At 41.5% G+C, this 27,650-nt stretch overlaps 1 protein-coding gene across 4 annotated transcripts; it reads right to left on the bottom strand.

Moving 5' to 3' along the window:
- Window positions 1-6,084: 6,084 nt before the first annotated feature.
- Window positions 6,085-19,508, bottom strand: lhx9 (LIM homeobox 9). 4 transcript variants are annotated; one of them, XM_044043959.1, is made up of 6 exons: window positions 19,486-19,508; window positions 16,089-16,321; window positions 14,990-15,192; window positions 13,826-14,187; window positions 10,171-10,373; window positions 8,374-9,655 (listed from the first exon to the last, which is right to left on the bottom strand). In XM_044043959.1, exons 2-6 carry the CDS (start codon window positions 16,266-16,268, stop codon window positions 9,401-9,403), a joined length of 1,203 nt encoding a protein of 400 aa, XP_043899894.1. In that variant the 5' UTR covers window positions 16,269-16,321; window positions 19,486-19,508; the 3' UTR covers window positions 8,374-9,400. The 4 variants fall into 4 exon arrangements, with proteins under 4 accessions (XP_043899896.1, XP_043899894.1, XP_043899893.1 ...); XM_044043958.1 differs by having other exon boundaries at window positions 16,089-16,557; window positions 19,486-19,501; XM_044043961.1 differs by lacking the exons at window positions 8,374-9,655; window positions 19,486-19,508 and adding an exon at window positions 6,085-7,054 and having other exon boundaries at window positions 16,089-16,951.
- Between the last annotated feature and the right edge of the window lie 8,142 nt (window positions 19,509-27,650).

The raw sequence follows: 27,650 nt of genomic DNA, 5'->3' as shown, positions 1-27,650 counted from the left end.
AGTGAGAAGCACTGAGCGGCAAAAGCATAAAAATATAAAAGTAAACACATAAGTGAGATGTTTCAGAAAATCTTAAACTCTGTGCTGAATTTCAACAAAGTTTCGTGCAGTGAACTTGATCTTGTTCCTTTCACCCTCTGTTGGTGACACATGTTTGCAACAAAAAAAACAGTAAGGCTTGTTCTTCCAACATTGTTCAGGAAACACACGATCATTTGTTGGGGTTGTGTGAGTCTGTGGGAGTGTGTATTTGTGGCAGAGAGAGAGACGGAACCAGCCGTGGCTTAATGGATTCTCCTGAACACACATCGATGAGTCTCGCTCGCTGTTATCGCACATATGCATGAAGTATACCCCACGCATCCCATGACACACAGACACACAGTAGGTAATTGGGAATATCATGAGAATTTATTGACAAAAGTGGTATTACGGATCGACTTGCATGGACAGCGAGAGCATCTGGAATTGATCAGCTTACTTTGCTTTGATAAAAGCTCCGGCGCTGATTTCAGACTGACAATTCAAACACTGCCGATACACAAGGAACACATCTGTCTTCTTCCCGTCCCCATTGTTAATAATCAACAAGTTAGGTAGGTTGGTGTTTTTTCCTCCATACTTCAATAGCCTTTCTTGTTAACCTCACTGCAAATATGAAAAAGGGAAGAGATGCCTGCAGTGTAGGATTTCTCCCCCTTTTTTCTTCAACAACAGTTGAAGATTAAAAGAAACGTCTCGGAGAAATCTGTCAATTCTGTATGTGAATAATGCTATGTGGAATTTAATGGCATGAGTTATATTGGGTTTCCTCTACACCCACATTTTCTTTCAATAAGATCAATGGCGCTCGGTGACAGATAGGGACGGTCTTTTGTATCTTCAAATTTCAGGTTTCTGAGGGAATAATTAGATGGATGGATGAAAAGTAATGCGTCACTCTGTGAGTGAGCTGCACCCAGAGATCCTCTAGTTCAACATACATGCCTCCACGTCTGTTTGGTAGAAAACTGTTTAATAATCATGTTGAATTTCCATTGTTCTAAAAGTGGCTCTCTGCACTGATCCGCCGCTTTAAACCAATAGCAAACTTTTGTGTTCTTTTAGCTGATATAGTTTATTTAACAAAGAGGATTTCCTTTTGATTGTGGGTTATTTTTTCCAGGGTGAAGAGTACTGTCATCTGTCTCTCTCTCTCTCTCTCTCTCTCTCGCTCTCTCTCTTCCCCCTTGAAACATTCTGGTATAGCTTGCAGTGAACCAGAAAGCAATGTTCCTCCCGTACGTGAACGGAAGTAAAGTTGCAGAAATGCTTTGGACATTTTACTGTAATCTCTGATGTCTCGGATTTGAATCGGCTTTGTTGAATGAAATAGCCATTAAATGTAGTCTGATGCTGACAAGTACATTAAGTTTATTTCACGACTGATACAAACATCTTGAAAGACACAATTTATCTTATTTAAGTACAAATAAAAACACTAAATTTAGATCATTTGTACAACAAGAGATAGTCGAGCACATGCACATGCACAACAGTTCAGTTTCTGTTCCCTCACACATTTCACTACCACCCTGCCTTGGCTTTTCATTGCTAAATATGCAGAATTGTTTGCACCCAGAGGCTGAAAGCACATTTTAACACTTAAAAAGAAAGAAATGTTGATATTTTCACTCATGTCTTTCAAATTCTCCACTGTGTTGTTGATCTGGCTCTGGGGTGAGGTACGACTGCAACGTGGTGGAGACAGAAGCTCCAGTCAAAGCTGCTGTGATCGAGCGCAGACTTCATAGAGACCAGCAGATGGAGGGGAGAGGAGCTGTGTGCATCCTGAAGGTTTAGCAAGAACTGAGAGGTTACCCTGCACCAGTACAAAGATGACCTGTCACACACTGAAGCACGCCGCATCAATGCAGACGTGCTTCCTGTTTATCCACAGTGCACAGCACAGCTAATGGAGGAAAAGAGAAAGGTATTACACATGGAAATATGTATGAAATGCTGCTTCTCTCCTCACACACCCAGGCGAACTCGGAGGCAGCGAGCATGTGATGCCCGCATTTCCATTTTTATTCGCTAATTAATGTTGTTGTGTCTTCAAAGAGCAATTGCAACCCATAGTTAGCAGCCTTGATCGTAACATTTTCCAAGGTTTTTTTCTGATGCGAGCCGTCACGTAACAAACAACAGCACAACAGAGAAATAAAGGATTTATGGCATGTGGAGAGCACGGCACAAATGAGGCACGGGAGAGAGAGCCTGTGATAATGTGAAGGACAAAACTGGCATATTATTTCTGTCAAGAATAGATCACTGCAAAATTCCAATCTTCACTGGCTGCTCCTGTGTGTCTGTATTTGTGCGCGTGTGTGCGTACGTGTGTGTGTTCCCAGCACAGTGTATCTGTCTGTACACCTGCTCCCATTCAACCAGAGGGGCAGGTCTCACTCTCTCACACACACACACACACACACAGCAGCTGAGCTGTGTCTCATTCACATCATACTCCCTCTGACATCTGCCTGTGTGTGTGTGTACTTGTGTTAGCAGGGTGGCTGCAGTGCTTGGCGAGGTTAAATACGTGCCTAGCAATGAGAGGATGGAACTGAGGTGGAACGAGTTTCACACACACACACACACACACACACACACAGAGCAGAAACAACACTATCATAGAAACATGTAAAGTGCAGGTTTCAGCAGTGATCTTTACATACATGACCCTTGTGACCCTGTCGCCTGTCACTGTGTGTGACGTATGGTGTTGTAATGTTACTGTATTTAAGTACCAAATTCACATATCTGTACTTCACTTAATTTTTATTTCGAGCAACTCTTATATTTACTTCCTCGATCTATCTTTGTTACTCGATACTACCAAATAAAATCAGAGGAAGAAGAGTTGATAATGGTCTGTATTTATATAGAGCTTTTCTAGTCTCGATGAGCTATAGTTTTGCCATTCACCAATTCACACATTAGCCGTCTTGCTCAAGGACACAAATAAGACTAGCAGAGCCAGGAATTGAATCCACAACCTTCCAGTTGAAAGACAACTCGCCCTACTACTCAATCCTATCTCCTCACTTTTTTAACCCTTTTACTTTTAACACTTAAGTCCATTTTACATCAGAAAATTACTTTTTGATACTTAAGTACAGTAAATGTCACATACTTTAAGACTTTTACTTAAGTCATATTTTTTAAAATTGACTTCAACTTCATCCAAAGTCATTTTCTGGTAAGATACAGTACTTACCACCTAATAGCCTTTTAGGTACTTTATACAAGACAGAGTTTGTGCTGAACACCCATAAGGAAACTCACCTTCAATGGTGTTGTGAATCACAGGTGTTCATCCATCCATCCATCGTCTACCGCTGTATCCTCCACATGACGGTCCGCTGGTGCCAATCCTAGTTGTCATAAGGCAAAAAGGTGGGGGTGGTACACCCTGGATGGGTCACCAGTCCACCACAGGGCAACAAACACATAGAGACAAACCATTCACACACACACACACACACACACACCTACGGTGTCCAATTAACCTCTGCATGTGTTTGGACTGTGGGAGGAAACTGGAGAAAACCCACACACACACACACACACACACATGGGGAGAACATGCAAACTCCATGCATGTGACCCAATTACAGGTGTCAAAATGACCTTATACTTCTCTGATTGTGTTGAAACCATGTGCACACTGGGACTGTGCTCACCAGCCTCCGTCCAAACGTGTCATGTAGAGACTGTGACGCCCGCCGGGTGACAAGGATTTGAAGGCTTTGCTGAGCACCTTTCTGTCGCTGACATGAAGCAGCATCTGCAGGTCAGCAAGTGACGAGTTTTTTCACTTTTTGTTATGACAGGCAGAGTGAAGCACTTAGTCGGTGTGTCTCGTTTGACCTTTACGGGAAACATGTGTTTTTGAGGCAGATCTGAGCAAACAGCAAAACCTCCGCAGCAAATGTCACAACTTTGAGTGGGATTGTAAAAACCTGACCCTGAGAAACTGGCATATCGTAAATCTCTTTTTGTGCAACTAAATGTATGACTCCTTTATTTATATAGAGCTTTTCACCAGCCAAGAAGTAAAAACATCTAAAGATCTTGAATTAAACACAAAAAAAGTAACCCAGAATGACAAAACACACTTGTGTGACACTTAGGATTGTTGAGGTTTTTACGAACTAATCTGCTCGAGTGACAACAAACACGCAGCACTGTCTTAACTGTTTATGCAGCGTCACAGTAACCACAGTCGCATAAAGGTCTTGTGTCTAATATTTAGCAGTAGGAGGAGTATTTACGAGCAGAAACTGAATGTACTACTCATGAGTATGTTTGTGTATGTGCATAATCACCTTAAAATAAAGGTCATTTCCTTTTCAAAGCCTTAGAAAAAAAGCCCTTTTTATGTACTTTAGGCAAAGGCCTTGTTTTCCAGAGGCTGCCATTTTGAGCCACCATATCTCTACGGCGGCCCGGATGGACAAACTAGACAGAGGGTGTGCTTAGTTTGCTACACCGAAAGAAGAAACGACATGCTTTCTGATTGGCGAAGGTCACCATAGTTCCCCCGATTTATTACAAGCTGCACTTTCACAAATATGTTTTTATTATTTCACCTTTATTTACACAGGTTATAGACAGACCTGCAAAGAGATACTCACTCATTTCTACACACTGGACCTTTAACAGCAAAGGGAGCAGTGCGGCTTTTCCTATTATATGACCTGGTCACGTACTACAATCAATGCAAAGTCAGAATAAGAACTCGGCGCTCACAGTCATTCACTGACCATGCAGAGATACACGTTCATGCTCAAAGTCTTGCATGCAATAGAGTCACAGGGGATCAGCCGTCAGCTCTCTGTATTTTCCACATCCTTCATTTCGTTTAATATCACTTTGGAAATACCTGGAATGGGGCGAATGACTCCCACTGGCGAGCAAAAAATTTGCTTACGAAAAGAAACACATTCTCTAATGTTGTGATAGGATGCATTCCAGTCGCCATCAGCAAACTCCTGAAATTCCTGTCAACACCAGGGCCACGATGATGTCCAGAATTTCCAATCCACCGGCAGCTCCAGAAGTGAGCGGCGCTGGCTGTGTTTGTTTGTGTTTCTTCTCCAGCCCCGGCTTCCTGTAGCTGTGTGGTGTCAAAGCCGCCCGCCATCAGACCCGGGGAACGCAGCCCTGCCGCCTGCCACAGTGCCACGGCACCGCAGCCACTGAGGTTTCCTCTTGGACTGACTGAAGTGTTTGCTGTTTCCCACATTGTTGGAATTCAACACCAGCCTGTTTACTGGTCCCCATGTGGCTTCAGACTCCCCTCCTCCTCCTCCTCCCCCTATCCCCTCTCTTTTTCCTTTGCTTTTTTTCTTCTCTTTCCACAGCATACCACCCTTACATCATACACATAGCACATACACTAAGTAATGAGACTGTACATTGTGTTTAAAAACTGTGCGCCCATTGTGTACTTGCCTGCGTCACAGTTTATAGGTGACATTTTACAACTAAGATTTTAAATTTATATGGTAGTGCTTAACACATTTATTAGACCACCTGTCTTAAAAACGAAAAGATCTTTCAAAAAAAACCTGTTATTTATTATTTATTTGGCAAATAATTCACCTTTTCCTACCCAAATTTGAGTCAAGCATAACATTCAACCACTAAAACTAAGAGTAAATAACTATAATTTGACATCTTAAACAAGAAATAATAACTTTTTTTTTGCAAAACAGTACATTTGAAAATTCATGGATAAGCATAATAATTATACTTTAGCATTAAAAATATCATTTTCAGTTAAAGAGCTTCAACATACTGGTGTATTAACCATCACAGAAACATCTAAAAATGACCAATATTGTTAATTTAGGGCAGCTGTGGCTCTGGGTGATGGTCTGATAACTGTGTAAAACACTGTATATGTCCATGTAAACTCCTCTACAATAACTTGGTAGCAGCAACGTCAGTGTCCTTAAAATGACATTAGTTTTTTTTTGTTTGTGTTTTTTCCCCACAGTGAGGTACTCCTGTACTGTATATGGGCATCAGGGAACATTATTTTAATACGCTTTATTTCGCAGCTGACAATGAATCATACAGTGAATCAAAGGGAAATGATACACATCTCAAGTAAAATGTGAATAACAAAGATGATGAGGCGCATGCAAAATAAGAACCTCTTGTTTATCTGCTTTGTTTGTTTGTTTAGTTTAGTTTAGTTAGTTTGTTTTTTTTTGTTGTTTTCTCGTTGTTGTTTTTTTTTTTTCCTCTCTCCACTTCCTTGCCTCGGTCTCAGCCAGATGGCAAAGCTCCAGCTCTGCAGTCCCCTTCCTTCATACACTCATCACGTGTGATGATGGGCATCACATCCTGCTGCCGAGTCTCAAGGAGGCCGTGTGTTCATGAAATGACACTCGCGACAAAAGAAAACTTCTATTTAGCAAGCGGGTGCATGAGGGCAGCGTGTGTGTGTGTTCATGTATATATTGTGCTTACATATGTAGGGATTTTTTTTTCTTTCTTTCTTCGTGTGTGTGTGTGTGTGTGTGTGTGTTATTTTCAGAAACAGCCATACGTCACTGTTTCACGCTCCTGTCATGTGGATGCCTGCTGTCTTTTAATCACATCCTGTCTCTTTCTGTGAGCTGTTTCTTCTTCTTCTTCTTTCTTTTTTTTTTAAACTACGTTACAATACTTTGTTTAATGTAATTTTGTGCATTCCAAATACAGTTCACATTGATATTATAAAGGTCACACATGGTGGGTTCTCCTCCGTTGATGGACTCAAACATTTAGGACAAACTCATTGTTTTTGCTCAGATGACAAAAATCGTCACCTGAAACATTTTTCTTTTTTTACGGTGGTTGCTTATTTGTTCTCAATAGGCTATTATCGTCTTATCCTAATATTGTCTTTGTCTTCAATGGTGATGAATTCCCATCAAAGTTTTCCCCTTCTCTTAATACTTTAGGGAATTTTCAAACGTCGGGATGTATGGCTGTAATGCCCCAAGATTTGTTCTCCCTGAAAGAAATGATAGAGTAAGAATATATTAACTACAGAGCAACCTGGCTTTACGGGGTCTGCATGTACTCTTACTTCATTTTTAGTTTTACCAATATGTAATGCATAAATATATACTATATATATATATATATATCAATATGTGCTTTGCAGCATTCCTTTGATCTGAATTTTTAAAGCCATGTTCATGCATTAAAAAGCAATTTCATCGTTTTGACTGCAGGGTTTAGATGCAAATCCATGGGGCATTACGTTAAAAACCATAAACATCATTAAAAAAAAGAAAAAGAAAAAAAGAATAGGAAATAGAAATTAAAAGGAAAAAATGAAAGCCAAAAAAAAAGAGAAAAGAAATGAGGACGTTTAGCTGGTCATCAATCACTGAATGTTGTCTCATTTGTTGATGTGGTAAACAAACAAATAAACAGAAGAGACGGCAAAACTGTACTCGAGAGAAAGAACACAAAGAAAAATGGCGAGTGTAATGAAAAATAAAACCCATTTAAAGCAAAGTATTTTTTTATTCACACAAATTTAATAAGATATATAACAACCGTTTGGTCCATAAATATTTAAGGGGAAATAGTTTCTATACACCATCTTTATCAAGAAAACAGGGAAACATGGACAATCTTGATAGAACACTTACTGTACTCAACTATTAACACGAAGATCAATATATAAGGTTCTTGGATTACCCAACTATATCTGAAAGAGTGCACAAATGCTTTCTATGACATCGCTGCCCCCTCCCTCAACCCAACCGCCCCTCCCCGCCCCTTCTTGTTTAACAGGATACACCATTAAAAAGATCTTCGGAAATAAGATGCAAAACAGTACAAAACTAGTGAGGCGTCGAAAGGATGTGAATCAGTTTAACAAAGAACACATAATATCCTGAATATCACAAACTCTCTCCCAAGTTATAGCGTAAGGCACATCGTAGAACTGAGTTAGGCGTCCGCTCCAAAAGCGAGCGGACTTTAGAGAACCACTTTGTTCTACAAGAGAACAAACCGTGACGCTCACAATGAAAAACCCCTCCCCCGTTTGACGATTTTTTTGCTTCCTTTCTATCGCTCAGCCAGACGAAACGTGGGGTGTGTGTATTTTTTTGGTCTGTTCAGTGGCAAGTGTCATTAAAGAATAAAGTAAATTAAAGTATAAATATGGTCCAAAAAGAAAAACTGAGAACACATGGACAGTGATTTCCCCACTGGCTGCCTCGTACACGACTCCACCTATCTGAGGTCATCTGAAAACTCCTCCAATCTAGTCTGCAACATTTCCCCCCTACTGCTTTCCCTTTTCTTTTTTTATTTAAAAAAACTAAACCAAATCACATTGTTACCCTGAGCAACATGATAAAAACAATAATGCACTTTTCACTGGGCAGGTTATTGTCACTGTGCAACGGAGTCTAGCTGTGGTTCTGTGGATATGTTTATCCGCGTTACAGCGCCCAGTAACTGCTACTCTCTCCAAATCTAAATCCTTTCACTGTGACTGCGTTACACGTTGGACAGTTACCACTGTACAGATTATGGGACTGGAAATGTGTGTTTGTGTGTGTGTGTGTGTGTGGCTTTTTTAGCGTGACGCTCTACATGTAGCCCCTCTGCATGTGAAAATAATAACCCAGTGTCTGATTCCGTCCCATCCTCCATTCTGCCTCAAAGACCGCACATTCGGTAGATAATTAAAGCCTGTTTTCTGGAGTTTTATCCATCATACAGAACATTCTACAAGTTTATTTCCCAAATTATTCCAAAACAGAAAGAACAGATCTTTAAAATTGGACGTTTTTGCGAACACAGTGCATACATATACAGGTTTCTGAGGGCAAGATATTCAGATTATTACTGATTAAGCATAAATTAGAAAGGGCTAGTTCTTTTTTTAAAATTCAAATACAAATGTACAAATCAAGTTAAACTATTTTCCCCCCAGACAAGCTTCAAGTTTAGTTTCTCCCCCCCTCCAATGAACTGTGAAATACACGTCAAATTAATCGAGTGCCTCCATCTTCAAAAGAATGTCCAAATTTCCTCATACTTTAAGTCTGCCGTGCCGTTTTCCAAACGCTACACATGACTTCCTTGTGTTTTAATGTGGCCACCGCTGCTGCTCTTGCTCTTGTTGTATTTCTGTTTGTGTGTGTATGTGTGTGTGTGTACACAGTACAGCAATTTCTGTTCCAAGGAGCTGTCTCTGGTTGTTTTGTTTTTTTTAAAGGTGTCACTTAAAAAATAAAATGACAAAATAAAATTATAAAGAAGCAAAGAAATAAAAAAAAAAAACCAGGGCAAAAAAAAATCAGTCTAGAATCAATCTAGAGATAGATTGTTAGAAAAGGTTTGTCAAGGTAGTTTGTGAAGGGCTCCCCGAATCATGGCTGTCCAAACTAGAGGTGACGGAGGTCACTACAGTGATAGAGGGGTTTGTCAGGTCTGTTAGTGTGGCTGCGCTGGAGGGGGGGGTCAGGGCCCCACTGTCGGACGAGGGCGGAGGGAGTGAGGTGCCATCAGCCTTATCAACACCTCCATTCTCCTGTCGCAAAACGTTCCTTCTGAATTTGGCTCTTGCGTTTTGGAACCAAACCTGCAAACCAATCCCAATGTGGCTTTTACTGCTTTGTGTTTGAATAGGATTGAATCATGTGTACAGTAGTGGACATGTCAAGTAATCACAACTGTATCAAGTCGCTCTCATCCTTCATCTCAACATGTAGAATATTAAATGTTAAATATGGCAATTTTTCTCTAGGGGCAGAATAAGTTAGCGGCTCTCAATAGCAAAAAAAATAAGATCTCCTTCTGTTCTCCTCAGATTAAAAACGACATGTGCACTCTCGATATTATTAATATTAACATAGAGAATAACTTAGATTTCAAAATGTACACAAAAAAAAAAAGAAATCGGATAAAACCCCCTGGATATACATCTAAAGACTAAATGGACCAATCAAACAATAAAGAAAAACAATAAAAGGTGACTATAAGTGAGAGATGAGAGGGTTATGGAGCAGGAGTGAGGTGGGGGGAGGGGTGGGGGGGATGCAGACACAGATATGAGTGGATGAGATCAGTAAGTTGTAAGAAGAGCGCGCTGCTTACCTGTAGAACTCTCTTAGTGAGGCCCGTTTTCTGCGCCAGCTGCTTTAAGTCCTTGGCATCTGGGTTGTGGTTGATGGCAAAGTAGGATTTCATTGTCCGCAGCTGATGGTGTTTGAAGGAGGTCCGCATGCGTTTGGTCTTCTGTGTCGGAGCGTACGACTGCTGGTCCCGGTCCAGGTGATCCGTGTCGTTCTCGTTACAGCCTGAGGAGAGAGGAGACCGGGACAAGAGAGTGGGTCAAAGTCCGGCATCACACAACACAGTCACTGTTGTTTCACTTGTTTCCTGATTAAATTTTAATTTGAATTATAAAGCTAACCACTCTGATATCAATCAATAAATACAATTACTTCTAATATACAATTGGTCATGGAAGGGTTTTCAGATGTATAAAACCTATACTATGTGGTCAAGCTTTGCATAAAAAAGGAAACATGGAATAAAACACAGCATATCAACGGAACCAAGTGACCTGATAAATGATTATGTATCAATGTGGAATTGTACTCATATATATATATATATATATATATATGTATATGTATATGTATAATTGGATGAACTGATTGACCTCAAATATAACAAATCAGTGTTGTTCTGAACATAAAGTGAGATATTTCTTTCAAAGCAAAATGTATATTTTAACTACATTTCTGCTCGTTTTTGAAAAGACGAGTTCGAAAAGGCCTCATTTGTCAATAGATTAGTTTATAAAAATAAATGGATCTACTGGATTAAAATGTATTAAAGTTTGTAATTAAAGCAGAGCAACAGACCATGTGACAAAATATACTAAAACTTATTTTTATTTAGATCTTCTAAGATGGTGCTACTGCAAGTGAAAAATCTATTTGTGCAATAAATACTTGCATGTGACTGTAACAAAGTTGACTTTATGAACTAATAAATTCCATATCATTTTGTATTTATGTGAAGTAAAATCTGTCATATCGTGTCACCTTGTATCCAAGAAACTGATTTTCTCGCTCATCTTAAGATACAGTGAGAGCAATTGTCCCACATACAGTTTTATAAAGTGACAGATTTAAAACAAAAAAAAACAACTACAGAGTAAATAAACTGTGCATGTGTGTGGCATAAAGATGTTGTGTTTCCTCCTCTGAAAGATCATGAACACCACTGTCGTGGACGCGTCTATCTCCACACTCTGCTGCTGCTGCAGCCTTCACTGGATCCTGTTTCACTTGATATTATTACCCACTAGGGGTCTCTATATCCAAACAAGAGCAAAGTTTTCAGAGTGGAGTGGAATCCTCAGTGGAGCCACACACACACACACACACACACACACACTCTCTCTCTCTCTCTCCCTGGTGAGAACAAACATGAATGTGCTCGCTAAAGCAGAAACAAAACCTCATCCTATTTGTCATGAACGTGATTCTCCTGATCTGCAGAGCGACGTGTTAACACAGGAACAACAAAGCGGGACCAAAAAGCAACAAGACTATGTTTTTACTTCCTGATTTACCCTGAATCATTTCCCTTTTTTTAAATGTATAATTAAAAATTCAGTATATAATTCATTTAAAACATTTAAGATATGTGTAAATGAGTGCATATATATGCAAATATTGCACTATTTGGCTAATTAAGTTTCCCTTATTAAAGCATCTTTAACATGAAAAAGAACAAGTATTGTATTCTACTTCATTCTATTCAATTGAAGAGTCCCATGTGGACATTATAATATTCCCAGTGGGACTTTAACTGTGTCTGTGCTGCTTGATAATGAGTTCACAGGGACTGTATTTTGTCTGTCTCCATAACAACAGGGCTGTTCTTCAGTTGTAATTTATACCTTTATTTTATTTTTTTCCGCCGTACACATTTTAACACAGTGTTGAGGTTTCACTACGGTCAACCTCACAATAACCTCATGCAGTGGTCATCATGAATGTGCACATTTTGCCCCCTTATCACATAAAAAAGACACACATATATGTAAATGCACATATTCTCAATTAAAAGAGTGTATGATGGACACACATTGTATTTAACCTGTGTTTACAAAAATTACGAAAACATATTTAACATTTGCAAGGGTGTATTTGTGTTGAAATAAATGATTTTTTTTTGGGGCATTTTGCCCCTGAAATATCTGTGCACGCCACTGTATTTCATAGCATTTGAACAATTATGTGAGTGTGGAGGAATAACAGCAATAATAACAGTCACTATGAGCGTGTGTGTGGTTGGACAATGTTGTTGGTGTGTGTGTCTCTCTCTCTCTGTCTGTCTCTCTCTCTCCCTGCAGCAGGCCCCTCTGCTGCTGCTGCTGCTGCTGAGCCTCTGCAGCCTGAGAACCGCGCTGACCGCCGCGAAGGAGGCCAGGGATTCCAACGTCACCTCCAATTAGCGAAGAACAATTAACGCGCAGATTACCCTTATTCCTCCCTATTCAGCGCGGACACAGGAAACTTGGCGCACAATGACAAACTCTCTCAGCCGCGCGCTAATTCGCAGAAAGCGACAACAAAACGGGGACACAGCAGCAGCAGGAGGAGGAGGAGGAGGCTTTAATACACTCACAATATTCAAAAAAAAATCCACATTTAACAGCAGCTTCATCCAAACGACTTTGAACGGCCTGCATGCGTCAGTGCGTGCGTTCACACACACACACACACATTCTGTGTGTAGAAGTCCACGAACAAACTGTGGACGAGGTCAAACTTCGATTACTCGCTCCCCTGTAAAATCACACGTCGCAGCGTGAAGCAGCGAAACGTTCACAAACCGTAAAAGAGAAAGCTGCGGATCAATGAACCCATGATGGCACGCGCACGCACGCACGCACAAGCACGACCTTTAAGGACACGTGCATTTATTTCAGACACAGGTACCGACCTGGATTTAAGACTATGTTTATTGTTTTTGCAAAGGGCGAAAAAAAATTATTATTTATTAATCTAATGATTGGTTGATTTTGACTTAACCTTAATAATTCCTGAAGCAGATTTCCTTAAATCTGAGTGGAAAAAAACAACTTAAGTATTTAACCTGTGGCTACATAAACTGGCTGAATAATTAATACAAAACTGGTTGATTAATGGAAGTTGTATTTCAGAGGTCGTGGTGAGATTACGGTGGAAACTGTAGCGGCACATTTACATGAAAAGGGATTGTTTTTGCAACACGTGCATGACTAACATTGCCACATTTAACACTGTCAGTGTTGTTATTACAATAATATTGTACATAAACTAAATAAAAGTGATAAAATGACTTATCTCAGCCCTTGGGCTCTTGTCTGTTCTGTATTGGAGAGAGAGAGAGGATACACAGCCATCACATCTAAAACTATAAAATACTTTCTGTAGCTTTTTCTTTTCTTTTCTTTAAAAAAAAAAAAAAAACCAGCATATTTGAATGAGGCAGTGAACTCTGTTGAACCTCATCCCTCATTATTAACTGCAGGAGACAGAAATCATCACTATTTTATTTGATTCGTTTCAGTTTTTAGTCTGTTTAGAGTTAGTTTGGTATTTTAGAGCTATAGTCTTTATTCAGTTCTATTCATTTGAATAAATGAGTTAGAAAGTAGTTATTTCATATTTCATATTTAATCTCTGTGCATGTATGGGTGACTGGTGTGCATGTATGGGTGACGCTGTGCGAGTGTGTGACGCACCTGTGTTGTAGCTCGGGATGTCTATGCCCATGGCCGGGCTCTTCCTCTTGCGCGGCCTTCCCTTCTGCGCGGTGCCGGTGCCGTTGAAGTACGGCAGCGCGAGGCCGCCGCCGCCTTTGGCCGCGAGCTCGGCGAAGTTGAGCTGGGGATGATACTCTGGTCCCTGCACGAGCGTCTCGAAGTGGAGGCGACAGTACACGAGGCTGTCCTTCATGCCGAAGTGGTCCCCCGTGGTCAGCGTCTTGTTGCAGGTGGTGCACGTGAAGCAGCTCAGGTGGTACACGGAGTCGCGCGCTCGCATCACCATCTCCGAGGCCGAAATCCCGAGGTGGCAGCGCGCGCACCTCTGCACGGAGAACCTTCTGGAACAGACAAACCACTTTTACCGCGAGTTTTTGGCACGTGACAAACAAGACACGTGTGCGTGTGACACATGTGTGTTTATCTTCTGTGGCAAAGCATCCGGCACGATATCTTAGTTTAATAACAGTTGCACATACAAGGCTGCACGTGAGCACGCACTAATAACATTTCCTACACTGCTGTGCTTCATAAACGGCACTCCCGTGTGTGTGCGCGCGTGGCTATAGGTCCATAAATGTAGGCTTTGTTAAAATAATGGGATAACATCTGACCCACAAAACATTTCTGAGCAGTTACTCTCGTGGCGTGCTGGGCCCTGACAAAAGCCAGTAAAGGTTGGCCTCTTTTAAATGGAAAACAACAGGAATGTGCAGCGGTGTGTGCGCGCGTGTGTGTGTGTGTGTGTGTGTGAGAGCTCAGGCTTTTTCTTGGTTTCTGGGAGAGTGACTCATGGAGAAACCATTGCATCTTAAAGCAATACAAAAAAATAAAAAATACAGTTTCTGATCATTCTACAATTACCAGCACGCGCAGCGCCCCTGGAGAGGGATGTGATTTTGTTTTAGAAAAAAACAACAACAAAGAATGAGGCCTTTAATTGGACCAAAAGGCTTCAACATAATTCAGATGAACAGTCACAGCCTGTTGAATCACTCGTGACAGGTCCTGCACATTAGTTTTTTATTAAAGACTTAAAGATGAATTAAAAAATAAATAAATAAATACATGTATTGGCCACTGTGTGCGCGCGGGGTGCATTATTTCCCTTGTTTAAAATTGGTTCACCTGATTTTTTCTTACCTGTAATAATCCTCTTTGCAGTAGATACTTCCGTCCTTGGCAAAACACGTGAGCTCGGACTCCAGCGCCAGTTTACATTCACAGCATTTGAGGCAGCGCAGGTGCCACTGTTTGTCCACGGCTAGTAGGTAATATCTGTCCGAGATCTTCCCACCACAGCCGGCGCACAGAGCCGGTTTCTCCGGACTCATTGAAGGCATCGTCTGCAGGGCGGGCGCGCACACACACACACACGGGGAGAGAGGGAGAGAGAAGACTGAGCTCATGGAAACTTCTCTCTTGCACAGTCACTGAAATGTGCATTATGTTAAAAATCAAATAAAAACAACTTTCCTTTAATAATAAATAAAGACATGAACATACTTTAAATCGCGCGGTGGAGGCCACAGTGGACGAATAAACACTAACATAAAATGTTATACATAATAACAATAAAAATAATGATGATAATAATAATATATACTGCACTTTTAGACTTTAATCTGTCTTTTAAATGAAACTAGTTAATGATGATGTTTGATAACGTGAACAAAAACAAAAAAATCCTCATCATATTCGTTTGTTTTCTCCTTATTTCATAAGATATAAGATACATTTAGAGTAGAAACTACACACCGGAAAAACTGTCTCTGTCGTGTTTTGATCTGACATGTATTTCACTAACAACAGTAATAATAATAATAATAATATTAATACTAATAATAATAGCCTTTTTACGTATTTTTTAACAATATAATTATAGTTTATCTAGACAATTAATGGTAATCAACATTTTTGGATGTTTCACATACATTTACACAGCAGTTATGATTTAATGTCTTCATCACTAAACTGGAGCAAACTTCAATAAAAAAATGCAATTTATTTTAGGTGTTTTGGATGAATGTTTCCTCTCAATGTTTATATTTTAAGTGAAATCCTGCTCCCTGCTCGCTCGTACTTTCTCCACAACCACGAGATCTGGCAGATTAGCGGCGGCACAGGCGCAGTTTTACGCAGCAGCGCGGATTAAAAACGACTTTTGAACAAAAGTTGGGACACAGACACACAGATAGACGGACACACACACACACACACACACACACACGCAGACACTTACCGACTCCCTCCCGTTGAGCTGCAGTCCCTTCGCCAGACGAGACTCGCTCTTCGAGCGTCTCTCCATCTCCTCCATGATGCCTTGGATGTGATCCCCGGAGATCCCGTGGAAAAGCATGGCTCCCGGTCCTGGACGCAACGTGCAACTGCCTGCCTCTGTCTTGCAGCCCACAACTTCCATATACTGTAGAATGCAGCGCTGCGCCGCGCGCTCACTGCGCGTCCACAGTGGCTCTGAGACACACACACACGCGCGCACACACAACCACACACACACACACAGCAGCCCAGGAGATTGTTTTAAAAAAAATCCAAAAAAAAAAAATCACCTCCTCTCCACAGTGCAAGCAGAAGAAACACGAAGAAGCTACAACATGGGTGGGACAGGAGTTGTTGTTGTTGGGGGTGATGTGTGCAGCTCGCACCAGCTTTTTTGCCCCTTCTTCGCGTCAATGCCTCTCCTCCTCTTCCTCCAGAAAGAGAAGAAGAAGAAGAAGTAGAAGAAAAAAAAAGAATATAGTCCAAATCAGGCGACAAAACCGGTGTGGAAGTGGAGTCAGTGGTGGGGAGGGAGGAGGAGGGAGGAGGGGAGGGGGCCACAATGTGAACACACGCCAAAAATAATGACACAGAGTTTTTCTCTTGTTGTTGTTGTTTCTGATGCTCTCTCTCTCTTTCTCTCTCTTTATCCCGGTTTTCCCAGTTTGGGCTTCCTCGGTGTTTGGAGGTCAGACTGGGACTGCCTGCATTTGAGAACCGTGTCCTATTTGTGAAGGGAGCAGAGCCTGCCCAGTCTGAATAATTTGGTAGGAGGAGTTCCCCCTCTCTCTCTCTCCCTTTCCGTCTCACTCTCCCCCTCCTCTCTCTCTCTCTCTCTCTCTCTCTCTCTCTCTCTCTCTCTCTCTCTCCACTGATTCCTATTCACCAACAAAGAGCTGTCACTCTTCCCTCAAAATCTCGCGGACTCTTGCTGCTTGTGAAGGACCCAACACTTTATGGAACACTGACATTTTCTCATCATTGTTTTATTCCTACATTTAGAGGCGAGGATGATGATGGAGTCACATTATTATGTAAAAATGCAAAACAATAATAATAATAAAATCAGTCATTTAACAGGTCTAAAATAATAATCATACATCTTATAATTAAAATAAGGTGTATTATATTTCTAAAGAAAATTAATGCTTGAGTTGATTATTTATGTTATCATTATATTATTGTGATTATAGGGGTTGCTTCCAATCGTGTGTGTGTGTGATAGGAACAAAATAACGATGTCTTTATAGAATTGAGTTGAATATTTTTTTTAAAAGAAAGATGAATAAATAAATAAAACCAAATAAGATATTGGTTGTTTATTGTGGCCCATATTGGATGTATTGATAACAGATTTTGATTTAATTTAATTTAACATGGGTTTATTTCTCTCTCTCTCTTTTCCAGACCAAATATAATCTGGTCTATTCTGTGCAAAATATCGCTGAATTCTCTCCTCTGGCTCGTTCGTGGCCCTTGTTATCTTCACTCTTGAATCTTGAATTAGGCCTTAAAATAAACCTTGGTTTACTTGCAAGAGGCTTGTTGTTGTGACCATAATAACTGATATATACTTGTTTTATTTTCTCATGTGCACAGTGATTTATAGAAGGATCTATCTATATATGTGTATATTTTCCCCTCACATCATCCACGTTGCGAGGCATATGCATATATCCACACTAAAGACATGTGTCACTTTTAAAGGGCGCGTGAAAACGCAGACAAATAAATAAATAAAATAAAAACAGAGAGAGAGAGAAGCGGACTGAGGCCAAATGTGGTGACAGCAAATTAAAACACACACCTCGAGGAAGCTCCAGGTCTCACACACACACACACACACACACCAACACACACATGTGTATAATATACAGTGTGTGTGGGGTCGATGACTGATGCTCCTTTTCTCTCTCTGAAACAATAGATACAAGACGATTCTGTGACTCTTTGGTCCCATTAATAGATTTACTGGCACTTGGGTGGAGGGAGAAGGAGGTGTGTGTGTGTGTGTGTGTGGGCATGGTGGTGGATGCAGGTGTGGATGCTTTATTACTTCATCTCAAGACGTGTTACATTATCATGTGTCCCCTCCACCTACACCTCCACTCCTCTCTCCTCGTCCTCCTCCATGAAGTTGTGCTGTCTTTAATTGGAGGCCCCTTGATAGCTATAGGCTGTGAGACAAGGCTCTGGCCGCGCGCGCGTGTGTGTGTGTGTGTGTGTGTGTGTGTGTGTGTAGATCCATGGTGGACGCACTGGACCTGCAGCTGCTCTGAAAAGCGCAGCGTTAATTTGCAGCTCTGTCAGTGTCTCAGCCTCCGAGCGGCTGCTAAAGAGACTTTAACAAGGAAAGAGACAAGGAAAGAGAAAAGGAAAAGGAAAAGAAAAGGACAAGAAAAGAGAGAACTACCAAAAGGACACGAGGATTCGATTTCACCTGGACAAAGACACCATGAGGGGAGTGATCAGCTCAGCTCTGTGTGTGACATTTCACCTTTAAATGCAGCGTTTCTTTTACACACATGACGCCGTGTGCACGTGCACACATATTCCTTCCTCTTAATGTGGATTTATTTATTATTTTTTTGACCCGCCGCCTCAAGCAGGGACTTTTTATTTGAGTGAAGTGGGTGTAACCATGTGTCAGTGCTCAACACGAGACTGAGGGGACATGTTGTTTATTTTAATAACACGTAATAATGATATTAATATTAATCATCAGTTTTGTATTATTTGAAAGTGTAAAACTACAATTCAAATGTATGTTGACACCAAAAAGGGTGACAATAAAACGCCAATGTATTCTAAAACGCTATAACAACGCATATTTTGTTAAACAATGAGGTTATTTTTTTAAATAATAGGCAAGTATTCTTTCATTTTTCGTTTAAATAGAATTATTGGCTCTAGAATTCAAGGTTAGCGATGCTGGTGAATTATTAGTATTACTTGAATGTTAACTGTATTTATAATACGTCGTTTTTCCCCTTAAACATGTACAATTAAATCTATTTTTGTGTGTGTCTGAAAGCGTCCTTTTCGTCTCACATTCCCCCGTAAAACGCTTTAAATGATCCAGGCATCCACTTTGTACCGCATTAATACATACAAAAATTAAATCATTTTTAAAAAATACAACTAAATAAAAAGTATTTACAAATTAGAGCGAGTGATAAATGGTTTATTCTGCAGAATCTTACTGTGTTTATCATGCAGACATCAGAGCTGTGGCCCATTACTCCACTCTCTCTCTCTTCCGCTGTTCTTTGTTAACACACTAACTAATCTGCATTATTAATGTTCTTTTACCACTATAATATAAAAAGACACAGAAAGAGCAGAAGAAGTGTTCTTACCTGAGATGCAGATCCCGGTGCAGCAGCAGCAGCAGCAGCAGCAGCTCCGGACTGTGCGCACTGTTGTGCAGGGAGGAGGAGGAGGAGGAGGAGGAGCAGGAGGAGGCAGAGGAGAGGAAAGGAGAGGAGACGCTGCCGGTAGATGGGGGCTGTTCCTCGTTTCTGAGCTTACACTTCTTCTCCTACTTGGAGCGTCAATTAAAACACAACACATTTAAATATCCCTCTGCTGTATATGCAGATGGCCCTCTCTCTCTCTCTCCCTCATCCTCTCTATGTGTGTGTCTCTCTCTCTCTAACGCACACACGCGCGCACATTGAAGATGGATCCATACATGGCCTGCACCTCAGAAAGGAGTTAACGTTTGATGTTAATCGTTTTCTAAATGGAAAACAAGGTTGAAAAACAGGCCAAAGGTTTACTTTTTCGTTCAAGTGATACAATTCACTACATTTCATTTTGTTAAGTCGTTTTTCAGCTCCTCGTTTAAGCATTGGAGTGGACTTAAGGGGTTTTAAACGTTTACATTTATAACCATACACGATGCATATTTTAGTTCACATACATAAGTGAAATAATCAGCTGCAATCTTAGTCAGCGTGTGGAGAGTTTGTAACAAACAAACAAAAAATTAATATTAAGCAAAGACAACATACGCCTGTGGGTTAATTATTTGGTATTGCAAAGCAATCACTAACATCAAATCGAATTTTTCAAATAAAATAAAATTTAATATTATAGTTTCCCTTTTTTGAGAAAAAAAAGAAGTAGTGAACACACGTTATTGGACGTCATCAAACTGGAACATGCGTCAACTAGAAAATTCACTGGTTCATATTTCGCTGTAATCCTCTGGAGGGAATATTTCATTTTTAGGTTCACCTTTCGTTTTCCCTCAGCTGTGACGTATGCTCTCTCTCTCTCTCTCTCTCTCTCTCTCTGTATCTCTATGTCTCTCTCTCTCTAATCTCACCTGGAGATGGAGCTGACAAACTTCATTTAAATTCAGTGTAACACTGAGTGTGTTTAGCCAGGAACCCATTGTTCACACACTTGGCCTCAGGTATAGCATCTAATTCAGATGCAGAACATTTACCACTGTTTAATAAAAAAAAAAGTGAAGATTTCACTTTCATTTTTTTTTTGGATGCTTGGATTAGATTAAACTAAATTATATTTACTGTTACAAAAAACAACCAGTATATGTATATTATTTTTTAATTTCCTTTGGTTGCAGTGCAGTCATTTCACTGCACATTTAATTTAATAATATTATAATTGAAATTCACCATTGGTTCACCTTCATTGCACAAGCACTGCTAACATGAGAGGCTCATCCATGAGACAGGACGCCCCGTCTCTGTATGGATTTGACTGATTTCAATAGACAAGTGCATATAGGAATACTGTGTGAGTGAACATGGGCTTGAAGCAATGGGTGGCAATTAATTTCACCTCTGTGCTGCCTGCTTAAATGATCACGTGCCATAATACGCCGCTAACAGTCATTCTGCTTTTGCTCCTTCCGCCCGGGCTGACATCACAATGTATCTCATCAATAATGCAGCGGCACTGAGATCCATTTCACTGTGTACTGTAACACATACTGTGCACACAGCGTTCTCCAAGCATGATATACCCAGCTCTGCAGCGTGTGCAGGGTTCAACTGTGCAACCACGGATGCAGCACCAACCGGGGGGACGGATGCCTGCCTCCTCTCTGCCTGCCTCCTCTCGGCTGTAGGGCATGGTGGTTAGATTACCACACATCCAGGGTTCATCTGCTGTTATCATTTCTGGGTCACATCAAGTGACACTCACAGAGTCTCACAGCGAGAGAACGGAACCCTCAGTCTCTCCCACAGCATGGCCTGAAAAGAGGTAGAGGAGAGGTGAAGCAGGAGGAAGAGGTTCTCCAAGGATCCACTGTGGTTCAGGCTAAACCCTGACAGAATGAAGGAGAGGAGGGAAAGAGGGGTTTGGAGGAGGAGTGGAACACTGACTGTAAAGCTGTATCCCAGTCACATGTACCATAGAGTCACATGATGAGCCTGCATGGGTGGGAGGTTTGCTGAGACATCTTGGAAATATTTACAAACAAACACAAACACACGCACATGCACGCACATACACACAAACACACACACACACACACAGAGTGCAATGGACATGGCTTTATAATTATTGGCAGGGAAGGGAAACAAAAAAGCACAAGGCTGTGACACAACAGAGCTGCAGCAGTGCTGTCGATACCTGGAATTCAAATGTTTGTGGTTGATGACACAAAAAAAGAAAAGAAAGAAAAGAAAAAGAGGAGACAATTCCAAGCTTAAAAATGGATTTTTGAAGCGTCTCCGTCACTGTGGATCCTGTTTTTTCTCTCTCCAGGTCTTTCTCCATCACTCCCCCTCCTCCTCCTCTTCCTCCCCTCCAACTCTCCGTGTCTCCCACTTTCTGTCTCTTCCAACCAACGTTCCCCCCCTCCCTTTACCCCTCTCAACACACACCTCCTCCTCCTGCTACCCCCACACACACACACTCAGCCAATCCCCTACCTCCCTCCAACCCTCCTTCGATCTCCTCCCTGCTCTGCTCTGCTGGAGCTCAAATCACAACCCCGGTCCCTGGCAGATGGAGGATAGGAGAGAGAAGCTCTTAACTAGCCAGCCTGAGCCTCTGCTCTCTGCACACCAACTGCTGCCTGCCTCCAGAACACTGCCACCTCCACACACACACACACACACACACACACCATCTACCTCTGGGGACTTGAGTATTCTCCTGAGGACTGGTGTGCGTATTAGTCCATATCTGGCCACACTAGAAAGGACAAGGAACATAATAGATGGATGTTCTTTATCACTATATAACCTTAAGGGGCAACGCAGCCTTTTTGGAGGAAAGTGAGCTAGTTAAGTGATGCTTATACATGCTTCTCATGTTGTCAAACAGCCTCCTTATTTCTGCTCCAGCCGTTCACTGAAGAGTCAGAACATGGCGTGAAATAGAGAGAGAGAAAAAATACCTCAGTGGCATCACTTGTTTTTGTAAGTGAAGATAAGAAATCACAGATATGGTGACATCAGTGGGGCACCGGCAGGGAGGGGGGAAATAAGCAGGCCAAAGTGCTCCTCTAGGCGTGCAGGTTTTCTGTGACTCTGCTTTTATCCGGGCTCATCTGGCAGCTACAACTCAGCCTGGCATGAGCCTTGACCACCAGTTGCGGTCAGAGGGAGAAACTGCCCCTGTGTGCTATTTGCAGCCCTGTCTGTCCAAAGAAATCTGATGCACTGACTGTCACTCAGTGGCCATGTGTGTGTGTGTGTTTTCTTTATCACTAATTCAACCACAGGGATCTGGTTGTCATATGACCACTGTGGAGGGGCTGCTGCCCCGAGGCAAGCAGACACCGCCTGTGTACAATGACCAGACATTGATGTAGGGGCTGCTCAAATTCTGCTCGACTATCAAGACACATGTGCATGCACACACACAAACATGCAAAACAAGCACGGCCCGGCCAATTGCTGAGACTGATGTTCCTTTCAGCCATCATACGGCTGACACTCAAGGTTTTTTTTCACCAACACTGTGTCAGTTCCTGGCTGGTTTGGCCAACAGTGATGGAGACACTGTAACTGACTGTGGTTGGGGCCACTGGCCGCAGGGCTACTGTGTCTGTTTGAGACGACAGAGGGGGAGTGAGGGTGGTGTGGGAGCTGCTCGGCCTGTTAACTGGTTGTGACTAGAGCCCGTCTGGTCACAGTTCCAAACTGGACAGCTTTCTCTTTCTCTGCGGCGAGTGCCATCATCCTGTGGAAAGGCACTCGGTGTGTAGCTGCCACTCGGCTCCAGCGCAGCATATGCTCCAGCTGAAGGTCAGAGATGTTCAGTCCAAAATGCCTAAAATAAACACCTCACGTCTGGTTGGGCTGTTGTAACTCGTGGAGCACATCTGCGCTGTGGGAATACCACAGTCTGAATACAGGCTATGCACACACCAGCCACATTGTTAGGTACATCTGATCAGCTGCTTAAGGCAAATTACATAGCAGCAACTGTGCTGCAAGATGACCTGCTGAAGTTTAAAAGACGATCAGAATGGGGAAGATGGTTTGAAAATTGGCTGGTTTGTAAATTCAGAAACTACTGATTTACTGAGATTTTCACTCAAAACCATCTTTAGGATTTGAAGAGAATGGCCAGAAAAAAAGAGAAAATATCCAGACTGGTTTTAAATGACAGAAAGCAGTAACCTCTTGTTACAACCAAGTTAGACAGAAGACACAACATGTCAAACCTTGAAGCAGATGGTCAACAGCAGCAGGAGACCACACCTGGTGCCACCACTTTATTAGGTGTTCTATGTACCTAATAAAGTGGCTGGTGAGTGTATTTGTGTATCAGTGTTGCCCAGTATAATTTTCAAATGTTCCACATTTTTAATCATTCCAATGGTAAAACAGTAATTATCAACAAATACGTAAGTATGGTTTGAGGTATTTCTACTATTATACTCGTCAAATTAAAATAAAGGTAACTATGGTTAATCCTTAGAATTCTATTTTCCATTATTATGTATTCACAAACTATATAAACACACACACCAAAAATTACCATTTAAATAACAAAAAAAACAAAAAACAGATTGAATTTGTAAAAATTGGAAATACGTCAAAGTTCGCTTGGCTCGTTTTATGAACAAAATAAAATAAAAACTATAAAAGTCTATTTTATGACTTTCGTACAATTATCACTACTCCCGTTTTTTTTTTTTTTATTTAAATATGCGATATAAAATGAATCATAACTTTGACTCAACAACACATAAGACAAAAAAATCCCAGGATGTCCATATAAGGAGTTATTCATTATTCCCATGGCAATTTACCAAGGGTGCACCTGCAGCACTGATCTATGCTGCGTGAGTAGTAAGGATTAATTGCAAAGGATTATAAACTAAAAAAATAAATAAATACATAATTTCTCCCAATCACACACTGAAATAAACACAAATGAAAAAAAATGCTTAAGACAAAACAGCTTTAATAGCATGACTGACCAGTTTGGTGGTATAAGCTACATTTTCAAGTTAATTTCCTCATAAATCTGTGGAAAGTCTTGCTGTGCTGTTTGTGTTGAAGTCACCAACTGCTCAACTAGAATATGATGGGTGAAAAAAAAAAAAACATTTCAAATTGTGCCATCACTGGATTGGGGAGACATGGAGGGATGAGGCAGACATGAAAGTTGGCCTATTTCATGGTCAGGCTGCGGGACTGCCAAGGCCCTGAATGGCAATGCATCTACTTTAATGTGACAGACAAGTCCCTAGGCAAAACCCGCAGAGCCACGGCAGGCGAGCGGGCCCAGGTACTTGATGAGTGTGACACCTTCACCGTCCCGCTGCAGAAATGTTGCTGCCGCACGCTCCGCTGCCTCGCTTTAGAATAACACCAAATAAATTCGCCTCTCATCCTGCCTGACGACGCGTCCCCGAGAACCTGTCCTCCCCAGCACTGTAGGGATCATGAATCTCCTTGTAGCCGCTCACAAGGCTTTGCTCCGATCACTAAGCACTTGCCTTTGGGACCCACCTGCCGTGGAAAAAAAATTGCGGTGGCGCCAGTGGGTGGCTGCGACAGAATTCCACGGCAGACACATCCTCTCATCCCAACACTGTTTGCCTAATCAGGCGGAGAGTGGTGAGTGTGTGTGGCGGGTTAAGCGCCAGTGCCCAGAGGCAAATCGCTGCCGATCCAGAGCCCAGGTGACGTCACGCAATCACAAAACAATGCCATCTTGGCAGGAAGCCACACTGTTCGAGTCCATACTTGTATACACCAGGCAAGAATATGTAATGCAACTGGTCTCTTTGATGAGTTTTAGCTGTTGTGCAGAAGATGGAGTAATGGAAACCCACAAGCAATAGATTCCACTTATGGTGATCACAATATCAATACATAACCCAACACTTGCTTTCAGAGCTTTTGTTGTGATGTTTACGCATTCATCCCGATGTCTGTACCCACATGCACTCACAAATCAAGTGACACATTTCTCGTCAACGTCTTGACCCTACCTCGCACTATTATGTTAAGTTCCGGCACGGCTCGACTCCGCTCAGCTCATTTTGTTTTTCCATCAGTGATAGTACCTGGTACCTGGTAGGTTTCTTTTTTAGTAGCTGCTCTGGTAAGGTTCCAAGTGAGGTGAGGGGATACTAAACGTGATGTTGTCAGCCTGCTGGCCACTGATTGGTCAGAGAGTGTCGTCACTGGAAGAGTCATGAGTGTGACGTCCGACACAAAAATGAAACCTGTAGATCAGTTAAAAAGACTTAAAAATCCTGAAAACGTTTAGCATTTAGCAAAGGAAATGTCTTAAAATCTCAATATTTAACAGAGGAGTCGGGTGTATTTTTATGTTTTAGTTCAGCTTGGAGTCTGTGCTCCGGTCATGCAGGAAGTACTGAACTAATCTTTTTAATTAACTGATTCTAATGATTCAGTACACAACAGCTTTACAAGTCACTAGTCTGTGTGTGTCGTGTGGAAAACAAAGTCACGGCAGTGTCATGCAGCCGCGCTGTGATGACTCCGCCCATGATTAGGAGTAACTATAGTAATGGGAAACCATACCAAACCGTGTAGAGTCGTGCCATGCTGGAACTGTACATTGGAAAAGTGGCATTACTGTTGGCTACAGCGCAACCTTTATTCTATATTGGCCTATTAGGAGCCACCGGGCAGTGTGATGGAGTAAAGCCTTGCCTATGCATGTGTGCGTCTTTGCATGCTCCTGAACATGAGCGGATCTGCTCCAGAGCTGCGATGCACAGGCCCAGGAGTTCGTTAGGCTGCGGCTCAGGAGAGCAGCTGCAGGGAGCTGCGCTGTACTAAGTGTTGCCAGGAGGCAGAGCGGCGAGTCCGGTGGGGGGAGCTGCTGTTGATGTCCATGGCATATTTGTTAACAGCCTGATTCCATCAAGTGGTGCAAAAGCAGCGCCGCCAAGTGTGAGGGCTGACCCCCGGCCCCCGCTTATTTTTAATCACACGGCATTTCAGTCAAAAGGTAGACAGTTCAGTCGAGCACTTGCGGAGTGTGAATGACGCAAATATTCATGTAGCTGCATAGTTGGGAGTTTAAAAAAAAAAAAAAAAGACATGCCAAGCAAAAGAACTCCATGTGGTTATCTATACTTACTTTCACTTATATGCCCTTTTATCTCGAGGGCGAAGATCTAAAATGTGTTCCTTCAGTTTGTATACTCCCACAAGCCGAGTAAATGCATCAGAGGAGCGGAGCGTTGCAAAAACATTCAATACTCTTAAGAGAACAGGAAGATTGCTGTCATGGCATTACACTGGACATTTCAGATGCACATCTGAGAAACAACCTGCGATAAAAGGCGATTCTACATTAAGTTCTACTGAACTAAATCCTTCCTACAGTCTTAAGAGAATGAAAATAGCACCGAGAATAGTTGTGATTCATAAGAGGTGAGGATTGCACAGACACTACCCATATTTCATCATTTTGTACACTGATAAAAAATGACTCAAGTAGTCAAAATAAGGACAGGCAGAAGACAAGCAACATGCACTCCATTCTAAACAGGGTCTTACATTTTACCTTTGGCACGAAAGTCTGTTCGGCCTACACATAAAATAAAGAATTGAACCGCTTCTTCATCGCAGGGTCCTTCACGTTGACTTGACCATATGGACACTGAGGAGAATAAAAAGAAAAAACATCTTAAATGGTGTTAAATAGCTACATAATTAGTGAAAACATCATTAGCAAAAGGAGAACAGATACCAGAACAGGACTGTAGCACACAAAACTGGACTAAAGAACATCTTAACGCTCATTTTTACCACTCATACAATATTTGCATATGATATCAATAAACAAATGATTGGAGTCAGTATCAAAAGGTTGTGCATGCAGCCAAATTGACCGCTATGGTCATTAAAGGTACACAACCACACACACACTGTTAAAATAAATACACACTTTTAGGAAAAGTCCCATGGTATCATATGTCAAATTTCAACAACGTTTCAAGGACACACATAGACGAGCAGGGCCATATATACATATATATACGTATGTATATATATATATATATATATATATATATATATATATATATATATAT

The sequence above is a fragment of the Solea senegalensis genome, linkage group LG14 (genome assembly GCF_019176455.1).
Source record: "Solea senegalensis isolate Sse05_10M linkage group LG14, IFAPA_SoseM_1, whole genome shotgun sequence".
Lineage (NCBI taxonomy): Eukaryota > Metazoa > Chordata > Actinopteri > Pleuronectiformes > Soleidae > Solea > Solea senegalensis.
Note: the sequence above shows the minus strand (reverse complement) of the source record. Positions and strands in the feature narration are given on the sequence as shown.

Coding starts and splice junctions, on each gene's coding strand:
- lhx9 (XM_044043959.1), bottom strand. CDS start 16,268: ATGGAAGTTGTGGGCTGCAAGACAGAGGCAGGCAGTTGCACGTTGCGT. Junction 15,193..16,088: donor AGCTCAACGGGAGGGAGTCG/GTAAGTGTCTGC, acceptor CCCGCCCTGCAG/ACGATGCCTTCAATGAGTCC. Junction 10,374..13,825: donor CATCCCGAGCTACAACACAG/GTGCGTCACACA, acceptor CTCTCTCCTCAG/GCTGTAACGAGAACGACACG.